The following is a 17,514-nucleotide window of genomic DNA, read 5'->3' as shown; positions in this document are numbered from 1 at the left end:
CAGTACTGCTGTCCTCAGCCCACACGTGGCAACTGCCCATATGAATGAAGCACCACCTCTGCTGGAGAACCCAGCAGGAGCATCCCCCGATGCTCTGTGCTTACCTGGGCGCTCACCTGGCACTGCAGGGCATGCAGACGCCCAGCCTTGCTCCTGGAAGCAGCACGGCCCATGGGGAGGATCCCCTGCAGCCTCGTGCAGCGCTGAGCTCCATCTCCTGCCGGCTCCACTTCTCCGGAGCACCACACGGAGCAGAGCAGCACGCACCGCCCGGGACTGCTCGCACACCACAGCGCTTGTTTTTTTTTTTTTCTTTTTTTTTCTTAGCTTCCTGATTTGTATTTTCTTTCTTTAAAAAAGCCAGAAGCTGATAAGGAAGAGAGATAAGCCGGGCTGCAGCACGCGTGCAGTACCACATGCTCACCCTCCTGCAGCGCCCATCTGCGGCAGAAACACTTCAGCGGCGCTGAAGAGCTGCGAAGGGAACCCCAACACCACCGCTCCTCTGAAACACTTTATTGCAACATTATATGGTACTCTGATTCTCCCAGCAGCAGGACTCCCGCACGTGAACACCAAAACAGACTACTCTTAAATTAAAACTCACTCATATATATTAAAAAAAGTTTGTACAGATGCTCCTCGGGACACATTGGCGGTGGGAGAACAGCGGCCCCAGCTTTTTCCACCCAATAAAACATGTTTCTAGTGGTACCCAGAGCAGATTTCCCCCCCAGGAGGACAGCAGCCACTGCTCAGTGTGTCTGGAGGGCACCCCCAGCAGCACTGCCTCCTGGCCCCTTAGTGGCCCTCTGGCTATTCCTGGTTAATACAAGTCTACAATTTATTGATTCTCTCTTAGAAAAGCAGCATTATATAATTTTTTCTTTTAAAAAACAACACTTTTTTTTTGTAAAACTAACAGACAAGATCAACAAGAACAACAACAAAATGCAATCACTTTTCAACTCAAGTGCGCAGCAAGTATTCTACCCTGTGAGGACACAGCTCAGAGCCATATGGGTATCAATGCAGAACAGCCCCCCCAGCACAATCTGAGATCCCTGGCTTGGAGGAGTGAAGATGCATTTCAGACTATAGCAGCACATTCAATGCATTGGGTTTTTTTTGTTTCTTTTTTTTTTGTTTGTTTTGTTTAAATCTAGCCTGATGTCTGAGCTACCTACAGCCGACCAGCTTTCAAGTGAAAGTCTCCCATTGCCCAGGGAGTAAGGAAGGGGACAGAGGATAAAGGCACTTTAAGACGGAGAGAAGACCTGGGCCCAGGCCCCGCCGCCCAGAGCAGCAGTCTTTCTCCCTCTCCTTTTCATAGCACTTAACAATAAATTAAACAGCCTCGGTGGGGCAGCAGAAAGCCAAGGCACTTTGCATGGGTCTGCGTTCCAGCACTGCGCTGCACCCAGCCCTCTCCCCAGGGCCATCCTGGACGAGCACTTTTCTGCTGTCAGAAAAGGGAGCGCTTCCCCAAAGCAAAGCCAAGAACCCACAAACCCCAGACATAACAGCAATAGAAACAAGGCACGCACATCCCTCCAAGCAGAAGCAGCCATGCCACCCCAGAGCCACAGCTATCTGTCACGAAGCAGCCCAGAGCCAGGGACCCACAAGCACCCGCCCTGTGCTCCACGTGGGGGTCACGGACATTTTGGTCACAGAAGCTAGGTGAGAGATGGCTGTGCATGGTTGGTGGCCCACGGAGAGCTGGAAGTCATTGCAGTAAACACACCTGAGCACAGCAATATCTGCCGTCCAGGCAACAAGGAAAGCAAACAAACATTTTACCATTTCCATTTGGATTCTGCTCCCCTCCCCAGCTTTTCTGGAGTTCCCCCCCACCAGAAAGGCCACCTTACCCCCACCACCCCCAGCAGCCAGGGAGCAGAGTCTAAGCAGCAGTGAGCCCCTCAGCATCACCAGAGCCCCTGGCACCCTCCCCCTGCCCCCCTCACCCCCCACCCCACGCTGAAGGAGGAGAGAAGGATGAGCTCAGAGCTGCACAGCCAGCAGGAAGAGCAAATCCCCCACAGTAGCTTCAGGCAGATGCGCTGATGGATGGGCCGTGGGGACACAGTGAGCTCTGGGTGCCTGGGGGTGGGTCCCGCTGTCGTGGGGCTGGGCAGCTCTTGGGCGGGGGCAGCTGGTCACAGGTTGATGTCCGTGACGTCTGTGGGCGTGCTGGTGGGCTGGCTGGCTGGGTAAGCAGCAGTCTTGGCAGTGCTGTATTCCTGCTGGCTTTGGGATGCCTGCTTCAGGCTCTCGGCTAGGGCTGCTTCAATCTGCTCCTGACAAGCCTTCAGGCAGTCCTGTGGGAGAGGGGTGGGACAAGAGGCCTCAGTTCTGCTGTTCAGAGGTGAAGGCCTTAAAACAGCTTTGAGTGGCTGCTGGACTACACCTCCAGCCCATGGGGCATTGAAGCACACAGAAGACACAGAAGCCCTTTTCCTGTAGGACACATCTTCAGCTTCCCTGTCATTTAGACTCCTCCCCAGGAGAAGTCCCATGCTCTGGCTGTCCTCTCCCCCCTGGACCCTGTTGCTATGGCCCCACAGAAGCAGGGTGCACATTGGATGAGCAGTGAGCTCAAGCATCACAGCCAGCCACCCCTGATGAGTGCAGAGGCAGAGCAGAACAGCCTGGGCAAGCCAGAATCAGCCTTCAGGATAGATCCACACACATGGGTGCAGGCCTGGGGATGCACCTGCCTCCCTCAGCCTCAGGGTCTCCTCAAGCTCTGCATCTCATCGTGCATCCCTGTGGCCACTGCTAATGCCCCCATCCAAGTAGGACCTGGTCATCCTCGCTGTGAGCCCAGTGGCACGCACAGCACTGCGGATCTGAAGCCAAAACTCACAACTCTGTGCAGCCAGACCCAGCTGTGGACAGAGGGGGGAACTCCCTCACCTGACCACAACAGTGCCATGACCACCAAGAGCTGCACCACAGAAGGGCGCATCCCAGCCCTGCTCCCACACACTGTCACCGAGCAGCACGAGGTGGCATTTTGCACCTCAGGGCTGGAGCTGAGCTCCATGGGGCTGCGTGCTCGCGGGATATTGTCACACATCGAAATCTCTTACCAGGAATCCACCACCAGTTCTTAGAAACTGACAGAGGATGTGGCGAGCAGAAATAGCAACGCCCACCACCCCTGCCCTGCACCGCTTCCAGTAAGCTCAGCCCCAATGTGCTGCAGCCCTGAGCCGCTGCCGGGCGGAGGAGACAATGCGGGGCACAGCGTAGCAGAGCTGCCCCCACTTCTCAGCTGTCTTCAGATGGGGATGGAGGCAGAGGAGCCACAACTCCTCCATGGGCCCTCCATGGGCAGTTCTGGCAGAGATGCCGAGGGCCAGCACAGCTGCACACAGCCCTTCGCACGTTAGTGGAGCTGGGGGCCGGAGGGGCTGCCCCAGTCCGTATGCCCGGACTCCACGGGCAGCTGAGCTGTGTGCTCTGCAGCCTGAGCGTGCTCTGGGAGGACAGTGCAGCTCCTAGGCACAGCCAACAGGGAAACCAAGTCACAGCCCAGGGACAGCACAGGGCCTTGCTCAGGGGGAACCATCAGCCCCTCAGTGAGATGGGAGGCTGGGGACTTCCCCAGGGAGCCCTGTGGTACTGCAGGCACACCCCCAGGGCTCACTCCCACTGCAGGGGCTGAGCAGAGGCTGGCTGTGCAGCACCCGAGTGGGCTGGAAGGCAACTGAGCTGTCCCTGGCTATTTTGGCTCCACACCCTCTGCAGTGTCCTCCCTGCTTCCCACCTGTTCCCTCCACCAGCCCCAGCCTGCAGCAGGTTTCAGCCCCTGTCCCATTCACCGCAGCAGCTTGAAAGCAGCTGGCTGCACTAATTGACTCTTTAAAAAGGTTCCTGCAAACAAAAAAATATAAAAAGCTGCACAAATAAAGCAAGACGTTCTCCTGCCCCATCCCCTCTCTGCCTAGACAAAGCCAGGTCACAGCTTCCTACTCACCACAGGCACCAATAACAAGTCCCAGTGCTGCTGTCAGGGGACTGAAACCAACCCCACACTGGCTGCCGGTGTTCAAAATGGGGCAGAAGAAAAGATCAGAAGAGGCCCAGGCAGGATAAGGGCTCCCAATGGCTTCACTGCAGCTAGAGTGATCTGCACACAGAGAGCCTTGGTGACACCCCCCTCCCCACTAAGAGGGAAGCAGAAGAGTAGATGGATGGCCCTCACCACCCCCAGTGCTGGCATCCCAAAATGCTCCATGCCCCCAGCCTGGGCACCTGCAACCAGACACCGTGGAGGTAAGCAGATGCCAAACCCAGCTTTGCCCTGTGCCCCAGCCCAACTTGTCAACCCGATCCTGCTGACACCTGTCTGCACAGGGAACAGACGCTCCCTTCTGTGCTGCTTTTCAAAGGCTCCAAGCTCCTTTCTCTGCACAGATGGCGTGTGAGGGCCACGAGCTGGATGCAGTCACAGGCCAGACCAAGAGCACCACATCTAGAGATGCTCTCTGGTCTTTAAGGCCCTTATCAAACCAGGGCCAGAATCATTACTAACAGCCTATTTCCCCCCTTTCATCCAAAGTAAACTGCAGAAAGGGAAGGGCCTCCACCTGATCCCACAGCTGAACCTCCCCACTGCTGCCCAGCTGACACTCACCACCTCCGTGCCGGTGATGCTGGCCAGCAGCTCAGTGACCACCTCCCCACCGAAGCCGCTCACGGAGATGCTCAGGCCGTGCACTGCCGCGCTGATGCTGCCCGTCGCAATCATGGAGGGGGGATACATGGCAAAAGTATAGTCTAAAACCAGGATGAGGACACAGGAGAAAACAAAGCTGTCAGCAAGGATGCGTGCTAGCGAGGAAACTCTTCAGTTTTTGGTACTGATTTTCATGGGAAACTAAGTGAGGGCAGAGCAGCTTAGTGTGGAGAAACAGGAGCAAAGCAATAGAGAACAGGTTAAGCATCACAGCAGCAAGCTTCACCAAGCTTTCTCTGGGCCTCTCTCACTAAAAAAAGTGCAAGGTGACTTTGCTCTGCTGAAAGAATCAGGCTGACCTAGGCTCACATTGAAGTTGCCTTTGCCCTGGATGTTCTCCAGCACACAGCCTCCCACAGGCAGAGGGGTAGCAGAGCTGCTCTGTTCCTCCTGCCATCTTCTGGGCACCTGCTGAGAGCCCCCAGGACAATTTTCCTACTTTGTCAGGGACAGAAAACAGCAAAGCACTCCCACATGAATGAAGGGCCAGGCCATTCCCCTGCAGGATCTCCCCAGTAGTAGCTACTCCCAGCAAGAGCAATCACCCACCTGTGGCACACAGGGCAATAAAGGTCTGTGCATGCTTCTTCACCAGCTCCATCTTGTCCTTAGGAAGTGAGAGGTGATGGAGGATGTGAGCCAAGAAATCATTTGCTATCACCGAGACCAGGTCCCACTTTAGCTTCTCTAGGACCAGAATCTCCCAGTCCTGCACAAAGACAGACAGACATTACTCAGGGGGTTAAGTCTGGCAGGGATACTCAGTTCACAGTCAGGTATGCCCAGGGTCTGGGAAAGGGTCAGTAAAGCAGCACAGTCCGTGAGGCAGGGAGGAAGAAAGGGAACATCCCTGCTCTGTGACTACAGCACAAATCCAGCCTTGTGCTGCTGCAAAGGTTGGAGCAAAGATGAGAAGAGGAAGCAAGAAATCCAATTTCTTCTTTCCAAGGTGCAACCAGATTAACATTCTGCTTTGTAGATATCCCTCCGACACTCCTTTGCTTTGCAATGCTGCTACAACAGCCTGTAAGAAAAACAGAGCAAGCAGCAGCACACACACCACTCCTGCATTCCTTCTGCACTCCTGAAGCTACACCCAGGCTCCCAGGAGCAGAGCTGCCTGGGGCAAACAGGGCCTGTCTGACCATCACAGCACACGGACTGCAGCAGCCCTGCAAACACGCAGGTGAAGGACAGCACTGCAGGACCCGAGCATGCCTCTGTGCTGTGGTTAGAGGGGCAGAAATGCACTGGGATTCCTATCAGGTATCTCCATTACAGGGCCTGGTCCTGCCCAGCACAGTATCTGTTCTTTGTCCAAACAGTCTATGATTACAAGGTCAGTGCTGCCCACAGAAGTGCCACAGGGCTGCCAGAACAGATGGATCTGAAGAAGTGAGATTTTTTTTCATAAGGACAGATATCCATTTTCTTTATTTTTTTCTTCTTAACTCACTTTCCACTCAGTCAACAACACTGGTTTTGAGTTGCTTAAATGAACAGCAATTGCTCAATCAGCTCCAAATCCCCCACCAGGCCTGACATGCTACTTGCTGCTTCACAGCTTGTGCTTCTCCAACCAGAAAGTGGTGCTTTGCACAGACTCACTGCCTCCCATATGGACAGCCATCCTGCCAGGCTTGCTGTATCTTTCAGCCTAATCCACAGAGGAAAAGCAAGAAATGCAGCCATGAGATCCAGAGCCTCAGGATCACAGCACAGGGCACTGAAGATGTCTAGTTCCACAGGGAAAATCAGGCTTGGATGGGAGAAAAAAACAGCGTTGGCCACTGGCTCAACTGAGCAACATGGCAAGGTGACACAAGGGAAAAGCCACAGCAGAGAACTGCCACGTGCTGTCCCTCCCACAGCAGCTGGAACCCAAAAACAGCAGCCTTGCTACAGGAGCTGCCAGCATGTGTGAGCAGCAGCCTGCTCTCCTGGGTGGGCACAGGTATGAGGCCAGAGCTCAGCAGCTCCCACCTGACCCTCTGCACAGGGCTGGAGTGCGGCCCTTTTGTGACCCAGGGACAGTGAAGCAGGCATCACTGCTCATCAAGAAAGCCCCATATCCATCACTACACCAGGGAAGGAAGCTCCAGCTCAGCTATCTCCCATGCCCTTGCTCCTCCTCTGTCTTCCCAAAGCTGCAAGCCAGCTTTTGGCATGTGGCATTTGCACTGCTGGGACACATTCTGCCCTAAGGAGAAAATTCAAGGTGTAGATTGGCTGTGAGACCTCACCTCGGGCATGCTGGCTCCTGTCACACTGGGACTGGTCCAGCACACCAGCCTGTCCATCTGCAATTCACAAAAGCAGCTCTCTTCCAGCTAATAAAATGGTTCAGCTTCTTGAAAACCTCGTTACAAGAAGTTAATCCTGAGCCCCAGCTGGCACTTGCGGTGCCAGCTGACAGCAACAGGCGCTGAGGATCGCCACCAGCCCACAGGGGGAAGCCACCCCCCAGCTACACCAGCCCGCTCCTCCTTTCTGTCCTGCTTACCCATGGGATTCATGACTTTCAGATCAGCAGAACAGAATCTCTGAATCACTTCATCTTGGAAGCAGAGCAAAAGGCTGCAAGAGACAGGCAGGCAGGTTTGTGACAGCAGCACTGCTCAGTGTAGTGAACATCCTTTTCCTGGCATTTTGTTTCACACCTAAGTGAATCAGTCTCTGCCTGCCTAATAAAGAGAGGAAGAAAGTGGAAAATGTTTCTTTGTTTCTCCTGCCTGCAGAGTCCCACCCCCCTGCAGAAGGGCTGCAAGTTGCCAGTATTGCTCAGAAAGCATCCCGTCACTGGCAATGGACCCAGCCCTGCCCTGCAAGAGCTCCCCACACTTGGCCAGCTTCTCTAGAGCTCAAAACCACACAGTAGCTGGGCTTTCCCAACAAGTTCACATCCTCCATCCTTCCTGGCTATATCCTACAAAAGAAAAAAAGGGAGGGAAGCAGCTAGCATCACCCAGTGCCTTCCCTGCTCAGTACAGTCCTACTGCACTGAAACAGCCTCCAGCCCCACATCGAGGGGGATCTGAGTCACAAGCAAAGATGGTTTTATTCTGTTTGCAGCTCTGCAAACTCCGACTGGGACACAGCAGTCAGCAGCTTCTCTCCTCGTTATGTAGTGACAGTTACCCTGTACATCAAGCTCTGCCCTCAGCAACACCCACACACGTGCCATGCCTATGAGGAGGCTGTGTAAACACATCTGGCAACACTGCACAGGGAGCAGAGCCCAGCTCTTCTGCAGCAGCCCTGCCAGCAAGAGAAAGGAAGTCACGCTTGATTTTGTCACTCGGGTTGATCAGGTACCATGTTACACCGTCAGTGCCTCAACGAGACACCAGCAAAGCAGGAGCTGCTCTGGTATGCTTGCAAACTGACTCAAAGGAAGGGTGGAAGAGCAGCTGATGTGGCTGTTGGCCACCCACCCTCCCCAGCAGCTGAGACAGCTACAGAAATGAGAGGCCATGAAAGCCCATTTACAAATAAGAAATCTGGGGCAAACATTTGTTTCCATCCCCTGACCAACTAGTTCATGACTGGATGCCAAGGGTAAAGGTGCCTAATTCAGATACAGAAAGTCACACCTATTCCATGTATGCAACAAGCAGAAGGAAAACCACGGGCATGCATGCATTCTGGAAGGTCAATGTTTATCACAGCTGAACATCCCTTTCTACTCAGCCATTGTCCCTTCCTCTCATTTTCACTCATCACCCAGTACCACTGCTGCTGTCCTCACTGTCTGCCCAGTGGCCGGGCTCTGCTCACAGTCTCTGCTGGTTGATGCCTGGAGTGTGAACAACTGACCTTAGATCAAAGAACTCAGAGGCAAGCCAACAGATTAGGGGGAGATGAGGCAGATGCGTGCAGGACAAAGAATAAGGTGAACATGACCTACAAGTGGTCTCCCCAGCCTTCAAGCAGCAGAATGCCTTCTTGAACAAGCCAGAAAAAATAAAAATAATAATAAAAAAAACCACAACGCTTTATTAAAGAAAATAGGTAGGTCAGCTAACGTCCTCGACAGAAATCCAACTTCCTCCAAATGGACAAGTCCCTTGTTGCATCACTTCCTTCTCTCTATAATAACTTCAGCTAGATTGTGTTTCAAGTGTGTCCATTCTGAACTGCTGAGACAGTGCCAAGCATCCCTGCAGAAGAAGGAAGAAAAGCTTGCAGGAAAGCAAGCTGGCTTCCTCCAAAAGGCCGGCAGGGACTGGTGGGAGCTGAAAAGGCACCAATCCACAGGAGGTGGCCTGGATACACCACCTCTCAGATCTTGATGAAGAAGCTCCCCTTCCCCTCCCCACTCTCTTTCAGCACAAGATTGTGAAAGAGAAGCAACATTACCACGATTAGCACAGCGGAGGGAAACAGCAGTTCACACTGGTTTTGTAATCAGGGCATTAACTCTCAACAAGTTTGTCTCCACTCTGAGACTTAGCAAGTATCTTTAGATGCTACCTCTACTCCCTTTTTGCACTGGAGAACAGAAAACTGGAGCAGGACCTGCTCCCAACAAGGTTAAACATCTACCAAAAGCAAGCCTGGAGAAGCTGCTCCAGTCACACTGAGCCTGGCACGTGGTGAGCAGCAACCCACGTTAGCTGCTCAGCTATGTCCCACTCTGCAGCATCCCAGGATCCTGGTGGGAAAAACACAGAGAGAAAGCAGAACTCCAGCACAGAGATTTGTACAAAGAAGTGAGCAACAGGTGGCAGGCAGCACTTCTCTCCTCCATTTCCACTGTAACACGAGCAGGAGGAGGGAGAAGGGAAGATGAATGCTGTGGCACAGCTTAGCCACAGCTTCCTGCTGACAAACTCCTGGGGTGGGAGGGTAGCCTCCAAGTGAGGAGGCTTTAGCATTTCAGTGGAGATCAAAGGAAAGTCTCTGGGATGGTGCTTCTGTGCAAACACATCCTCTGCCCACTACCCACCCGCATGTCTCCTAGCTGTTCTCCTCTGGAAGGAGTCTTAAAACAAAGCTCAAGATTTGACTGGCACAGGAAACCTTCACCAAAAATGAATCAAAAATTAAGTGAGAATCCACAGAAGACATGGTCCAACTCCTCATGGCCCAAGGTCTCTGCTGCAGAAACAATTAGGATGTGATGATCTCCCCTAATGCAGGGGTGATGACAACGGTAGGAAAGAGAGACAGAAATAAAACATGGGAGTAAGTCATTATCACAGCACCAAAAGGAATCCTTCTGTTACAAGCTGGTACGTGATGGACCCCAGTGCTGGGAAGATGCATGTGGAGCACCCAGTGACAGGTGAGAAGCTGCTGTCCAGGATTAAATTTCACTGACAGCTGGACAAAACCTTGGCATTGTTTTTGTGGCAGCCACAGCAGCAGACTGCTACAGCATGCCCACAGCTTAGCAACCAAAGCAGCAATGAGCATGTGTATCCCCTCTGCATTTCCATCCCAACATTCACAGCAATGACCCCACGAACAACCTGCTCAAGCTGTGCATGCTCCTGTTCATTGCAGGGGAAGTGGACTAGATGACCTCAAAGGTCCCTTCCAGCTCTAAGGATTCTATGATTCTACTTTCTTCATGATTGCTACAGAAGGTAACAGCCACTCAAAATTAACTACATGGAGAAAGGTAAGGAGAGGAGGGGATTTTCCCCAACCTTCACTAGCACTTGGAAAACACACAACCAGAGCAGAGCACATAGCTGACATGCATTCTGATTCAGACCTGAAAGTTTTGTCCCCCACCCTGGAGACAAATCACGCTTAGATCACCTCACCAAATGCCAGCCCAGAAAAATAGATATTTAATACAGTGATGACTAACCCTGAGAAATTCTCACAGATAAATCTTCGGGGAAGTCTGTTACACGAAACGAGGTGGCCGTTTCCTCCTGAGAGCTCTGACCCAGCAGCATGGGAGGTCCCTACATAAAGGTGTTCTCTGGTTCCCTCCCCCATCAGCAAAGCTGAATTCATAGGTTAGGATCTTTGAACAGCTTTTATCAGACAAGAAAACGCTGCCTTTCAAAGTCTATGCAGCTACTGCCCAAGTGTCTGATGGGATCGGCAGAGCAGCCCTGCTTTACCTCAAAGCTTGGAACCAAGGCTTGGGCAGCAGCAAGCTCGCAGCACTGCCATCACCACAGCAGCACCAACAGCCTGAACAGCGCAACACAGCAAGCCAGACCCTGGGTCATAAGAGCTTCCACCCATCCTGCTGTGTAACTCCACACCTGAGGCTTCATTTCCCCAGCAGGGTGGAAATGCAGCTCCCACGCTTTGCCCAGGAGCAGGGTGCCATGCAGCTGGAGCAGAGCAGAGGGGCACACTCCAGCACCCACCTCCTGCTCTGCCACAGCACAGATGGGGCCTCTGTTCCCCAGAGCTTGCTCCATGCTGGCAGCCAGCACATAAAGAATAAGAAGTTTCTTTTTAACGTAGAGATGACAATTCTGCTTCCCACAACAGGGAGAGAGGTTGTGCCCAGAAAGGTCTCCACCTACAGACATCAAACCCACCAAGGCAAGGAGAGAAAGTTGGTTGGGGAACACAGAGGAAGGTGGAGAAATGGGAGTAAAGGCACAAGGAGACACAGGGGCAGGTATGCTGCCAAGCAGCAGCATGCAGGAGATAAGAGGGCTGAGGGCCCTCAGAGATAGGGGTGTTTACCAGGAGCTGCTGAGGCGTGATGGAGTTGTCTGTGTAGATGCAGAGCTTCTCCACAGTAAGGGGAATGGTTTCTCGCAGCTTGGAAGCCAGCAGCATGCAGACAGCTCCCAGAAGCTGCAAGTGATTTTTCCGCACGGGGACAGAAGACAAATAACGATCCACATAATTCATGGCCAAGGGGAACACCTCCTCTTCACATTTCTGCTCCTCGCAAACCTGAGAAAAACCAATTGAAAAAAAAAAAAAAAGAAAAAAGAAAAAGTAAAGGAAGTTTTAATCAGACTCCCCAGATTCTGCCTGCACCACAACTTCAAAGGTTCTGGTCAGGATGGTGTTTCACACCTGTCTGCAGGGCTCTGACAGCACCACAGTGCAAAGGTGCAAATGAGCTACAGGTAGGTGTTAAGTCCACAGCTTCCTTGGGATTACACTAGCAACACACTCTACCAAAGCTGTGTGGCTTCATTCATCTTGCAGAAAGCAGAACTTGCATGTGGTTAGAAAGAGTCCAATTGCTTTATTTGCAGTCCTCCCCTTCTAACTTCTCCTGGGGACTGCCACAGCTAGCTGAGCAGCCTCAGAGTTGGAACCCTGGGGGAAAATTCACGCTGGCAGCAGCCTCCAGCTGGAGACCTGCTTGTGCAGCACCCTCAGCCATGAGCAGCCCTGAGACAGGAGAGGAATCAGTGCCAGCCGTGGCCAAGTCCCCAGCTCCTCCTCAGCCACACCTGCACCACTGCTGTAAGCAGAACTCCAGGGCTCTCCATCTCAGTGCTCTGCTCCAATCTCTCTATCAGCACTAAAACACTGGTCCAGTTTACTCCTTTTGCCCAGCGCAGCCGCACAAATACTGAAGTTTCTCCTCAAGCAGCACTGTGTTCCCCCAGCAGTGACACTGCATGGGCCGCACGCAGTGCCGGGAGCAGTGCCAGGCGTCACCTACATTCTGACAGCCTTCCGAGCTCCCCAGCAACAGGCTCCAATGAAGCATTTGTCTAACTAACCTTTTCAAAAAGGGAATTGCACAAACGGGACAGTGCTAATAGCAAACAGAAAAAGATACTCGCTAAAAGCACCGTGCCCTATTGTTATGTTTTGCCAGAAGCAGGCTCAATCCACACATCATCTGCTTTTTGCAGGTCCTTCTTTCTGTGCTGACAGCACATTCTGACGGCCTCACCCTGAGCTCCCCGAGGTGTCCTCCACTGCAGCGCATCCCAGAGAGCAGCATTTGTTTTTCATTTAGGGAAGGAAACGCTAGCGATATTGTTTCCCCCTTTTAATGAGGCATTCTCGGCCCCACACAGGACTTGCAATTCCTCGCACCACCATCGCTGCTCAGCCCCACTCCCCGGGCACCTTTTGGGGCGCAGGGTGACGATGAGGCACCCAGAACGCTACCGAGAGCGGGAGGGAGCGCGCAGGCTGCGGCTCGCGGGCTCCACTCCTCCCACTCGGGGTGATAGCTTCCAGCACAAGCACTACCCCCCTCGCTGGCCCCCCACCCAGCACACCGGAGCTGCAGCAGTACGGACCCAGGGTCTCCGCTGCCCCCTGGCCCCGCAAGCTGCACGAAGGAGCTGCGCTCCTCCCCGCCGCCAGCTCCTTCCCGCCAGCGCGGGGACTCGCGGGGAGGGACGCATGCTGCGGGCAAGAAAACACCGATGCCAGGGCCAGGAGCTGAGCGCGGAGGCGTAGAGGAGGCGCCGGCGGGGGCCGTACCTCCAGCATCCAGAACGCCAGCATTTTCCGCATGTAGGGCTTGATCTCGCGCTGCACGCACTGGAAGTAGGACACGCGGGGGCTGTAGCGCTCCTCCTGGCTCAGCAGGTTCTGCAGCACCCGCCGGTCCCCCAGCAGCTGCGGATCGCACCCGGCGCGGGGTGCTCGGGCCGCGGGCTCCACGCACAGCAGCTCCATGGGCGCAGGCGGGCGGCGCCGGCTCCGCTGCTGCGGCCGCTAGACGCCGGGAGCGGGCGGCGCGCCGGGAGGCGGGGCTTCTGCTCAAAGGGGGCGGGGCCTCGGCGCTCTCAGCCAATCGGCGGACAGCCTCACTTCAACGCGCGGACAGCCAGGGTATCCACGCCCCCCCACGGCAGCATGTGGGGGGGCCGCGGCAGCCGCTGCCATGTTGTGGGGAGCGGCCGTCCCTCGGCCTATCCCGGCCCACCCCGCGCCCGCGTGCTCTCCCACCCCCACCGCCCGGGGCCAATTTGGTTTGCAGGAGCCCCTCCCGATGGTCGGGACAGCGCTGTCCAGGCAGGATCCAGCGAGACAGTCCCCAAGCTCACAAAGAACGCACGTAAAACCCATATCTACCATTTCTTACAGTAATTTTTCAGCATTTAGTCCTATCGCTTCCCCTACTTTCTGTGGCCACAGCCTTTAAAGGCTAGGAAAATAATCAGCTGCGTACACAGCTCCGAGCCAGTCTGTCCTTAGGCTGCTGTCTTCCAAAAGTTACCCTCGCGCTGTGACTGGTGCAGCTCCACAGCAGATAGCAGCCGCGGTGTCTGCAGAGATAAGGGCTTGCAGGGCTCTGCTCTTTTCCGTTGTTTGTGTTTGTCAGAACAATTAACAATAGTTGGTAAAAACCTTTGCAAATTGTACCCTGCGCAACTTCTTCAGAAATTTTCAGGAAAGGTAAAGTCTTTCAAATAAGCTTGCAGTGTGCCTTCTGCAGCACAGGGTTTGCTCTGGGCTGGTGCTCCAGTCTGCTGGCAGCTGGCCCAGCAGTAATTGCTCTGTGGCATGGGAAGCTGAAGCTAGCAGGATACACACCCGCCCACATTGCTCCATACAGTTTCTAAGTGTCTTCAAAAAACAGAGATGTCTCAACTTTGCTGGTGCACCAGAAAACAGCCTATATAAACTACAGCAGATCCTGTAGTTGGGATATGAAGTGAGAGGTTTGTCTTTATGTTTGACAATTAAAAGAATTCAAACTCTGAAGTCCATTTTTACAAAAGATCCCGATATCAGTTATGGAGGGAACGTGCCCAAAGAGAGTGCACCTGTCTCATTGGTGCTGCAATGCAGCATCTGCTGCAGCAGTGGGTTACAGTCACAACTGTCAGAGGTGACAAAGCAGTGCACACATCTCCAACTCTGCTGGACTGCATTATTCCCTGACATTTCTAGCTGTCTCACCCTCTGAAATGAAGCACCTCTGCAGCACGTGCTTCTGTAACAAATCTCTGCATAGGCCATTTATTCCAGTAGATAGCATTACATATCACATTCTGGCTGTACTGATGAAAGATAACAGATCTGGATGGAGATAAGCCCAAATTCAACTCACAGCAGTAATCTCTATTTGAGTCCTGTGAAGATAATTGTTCATGCTCAGAAGAGAGCAGAACAATTGAGTTTGTAGCAATCGAAGACTTTCGGGATGCAGCATCATCTGAAGAGGGCTCAGCTGGAACACCTCTGTCTGACCAGTTCTGCTGGAGTCATTCTTTAGCATATACACTTGTATGTTTGTGTAGGAAAGGAACAAAGAACCAAAGCAGCTAGCAGCAGAGTGAGTTGCCACAGCAGCTACTCCCCTCCCAGTAGGTCATTTCTATAGGTGTCATTTCGACTCATTCAGTACGTTTTTATATTTTCAAGTCATCTAAAAAGAGCCTTTTAATGAAGAACAAATGCAAAGTTAATAAGCATAAGTAAAACAAGACTGAGGCCTTTGTTCTCTCTCTCCTTCCATACTGAAAATGAAGAACATCTTTTTGATCAGTTTAGAGGTTCATAATACCACACATGACAGTGAACACAAAGGTCACATACATAACACACTTGATACATTTTGCACTCACACAGATGGCTTTCATTTGCTGCCAAGTATACAATACCTTGCAAATCCTTTCTGATGCCATTGACCAATTTGTTGCAATGAATGCCCCGAGAATACCACACAGCATGGTGATGCAGAGGTGCAGAAAAGAAAGGGTGACAGCAGAATGAATTAGATCAATTCCATCCCTTCCTTGAAATGAAGATAAGGGATTTTTGTAGGTGAGATGAGATTCCCAAATTCCTCTCCCAATTTAATTTCTTTCACGTTGCAAATAAATCTCCTTGTGGTGCGGGCAAGAAATATTTAAGAATCTACGGGAGAGGTTTCTATGGACCAGACTGCTGTTTTTCATCTGGAATGACCCCCTGCTCCACTCCCCTATTTTCTCATTGTGACTGACATCCCCCATTTGTGCAGGGGAAGAGAAGGGCCCCACATCCCACATTTTTAGTAAAAATAGACAGCAGCTATTTTCTTTAGTCAGGCAGAGGGAAACCACAGCACTGTGTTCTTGGTCCTTCTGGTTTCTGGGCTGTGCCTTTTGAAATTGAAAATTTCGGGCCCTTTCCCAGATTTCATGGTCTTCCTCCTGTATTCCCCAGTGTCTGTGGAGCAGCTGGGAGGCAGCCCCTCTGGCCAGAGCTGTGCTCAGTGGCAACCATGGCCCATGAGGCACAGGGGGAAAATGAAGCCTGTTGCATAAGAAAAGTGTTCCTTCCAGATGATGACTTGGCAAAACCATTGCCTCTGCAAGCCACATTATCAGGCTAGGAAGGCAAATTACAGGCTGCAGGCGTCCCCAGAAGCCTATTGTGTGGGTGTGCAGAGGGGAAAGAGAAAATTCCAGGAAAGCCAAATTTTGGACACTGCTGTCCATAGATAGTCAGCTTCCTGGCCTTGGTAACAGAAACATTAAAAAAGGAAATTCCTTCAGAGTAAAAATTAAAGAACGGATAGCCTCCAGACTTCCAGGATCTCCAACCAGCAGTGGTGTTCTTTGCTGAATCATAAAGCAGGCTCATTTTTTTGGTATGCTTTTGATGAACTGAGGAGATTGACTAGCAGCTGGAGCTTTTAAAGTGGCGATGCAGATGCAGACCTGATTCTGGTAAGCATGGATGTGATAGCCATTCAGAAGGGGTATTTCTGAAAGCTGTCTTCTGCAGGAATTTTCTAGCTACATCACTTGGCATCAGCAGAAGGTCTAGCTCCAAAGGCTCTCAATGAAGCTGTATTTTTTCCACACTGCTTTCTGATGCATTTAGGGCTGCCTCCCATCCAGTTTCAATCTACCAAGAACTAAGCCATCCTCATCCTTGGTCATACTGCAACTAGTGTCACCAGTGACATAACATGAAACTGCTCAGCGTACATGAAGGACTCAAGAACCAAATCCAATGAACAAATAACCACATGATTTGCTGCAGGAAAACCCCCAAATAAAATGAAAAGCAGGTACCATTTTATGCATGAGAGGGGAAGAGCGCAAGCAGTACTTCACCCTTTCTGCTTTGAGGATTTCAAAGCACTTCAATCTGTTGTATTTCACATCCAGTTTTCCCTAGCAGTGCTGATGAACATGAGCTGGTGTTAGCAGGACAGCAGCTTCAGGCACACACAGCATACTGCTCCCACAGCTGTTCCATGGCTCTCTGGGCAGGGGAGCTGAGGATTTCCTGGTCCCGCTCCCATGCTTCTACACAAGAAAACCATTTGTCCCCATTGATGTCTTTCTCTCTTTTGTTATATCTCATCCATTCTTAAAATTTGGAAAAATAAATAAATAAAAAGCTTTCACTGAATTGAAGCGCGTCTGGGAAAAGTGTAACACTGCATGATTTGGCCCAGGGGACGTGTTTCCTAATAGCTTTCCCATTACTGGCAACCACTGCATTCCCTTTCCTCTGACTTGGTCAGACTTTTGAGTACAACTAATTAGTTCAGAGTGATATCATCTGAATACCGAGTCTCTGCAGCGCTCCGATGCGGCCAGCTCTGGTGTACACAAGCCTTTGGAAGAAAGCTCCATGTTTCTAAGATCAAAATGCAAGTTTTCTGTCAACTTAACTCCCCATATTAGAGAAGCTTTTGCTGCAATTTGGACCAATCCTCTATATAAACGGAAAAAAAGTGTGATACTGGTTAAGTATATGCTACATCCACTGCTTGTACACCCAAGCATGCCCGTTTCTGGGAAATGCATCAGTTTAGCAACATCAGTTTCTTAACTAAGATTATTAAAGGTGATAAATAGTTGGATCTAGGACTCCCTCTGCTTCAGGGGTTTCCAGAACAGAAT

The 17,514-nt window shown here is 52.0% G+C and overlaps 1 protein-coding gene across 5 annotated transcripts in view; it reads right to left on the bottom strand.

Moving 5' to 3' along the window:
• Positions 1–500: 500 nt before the first annotated feature.
• The window catches only part of CCND3 (cyclin D3), a 38,655-nt gene continuing 21,641 nt past the window's right edge, over positions 501–17,514 (bottom strand). For 4 of the 5 annotated variants that reach the window (XM_065740322.1, XM_065740320.1, XM_065740323.1 and 1 more), the window contains 4 exons: positions 11,417–11,632; positions 5,300–5,459; positions 4,649–4,791; positions 501–2,324 (listed from right to left, as the gene is read on the bottom strand). In XM_065740322.1, the coding sequence (XP_065596394.1) occupies positions 2,163–2,324; positions 4,649–4,791; positions 5,300–5,459; positions 11,417–11,632 (681 nt within the window). In that variant the 3' untranslated portion in view covers positions 501–2,162. Of the gene's footprint in view, positions 2,325–4,648; positions 4,792–5,299; positions 5,460–11,416; positions 11,633–13,138; positions 13,362–17,514 lie in introns of those variants that run through there. The other variant, XM_065740319.1, reaches the window with a different exon arrangement.

The sequence above is a fragment of the Cyrtonyx montezumae genome, unplaced genomic scaffold (assembly GCF_038088225.1).
Source record: "Cyrtonyx montezumae isolate F1298 unplaced genomic scaffold, pur_monq_1.0 scaffold_26, whole genome shotgun sequence".
NCBI lineage: Eukaryota > Metazoa > Chordata > Aves > Galliformes > Odontophoridae > Cyrtonyx > Cyrtonyx montezumae.
The sequence above is the reverse complement of the archived record's forward strand: the minus strand, read 5'-3'. Positions and strand labels throughout refer to the sequence as shown.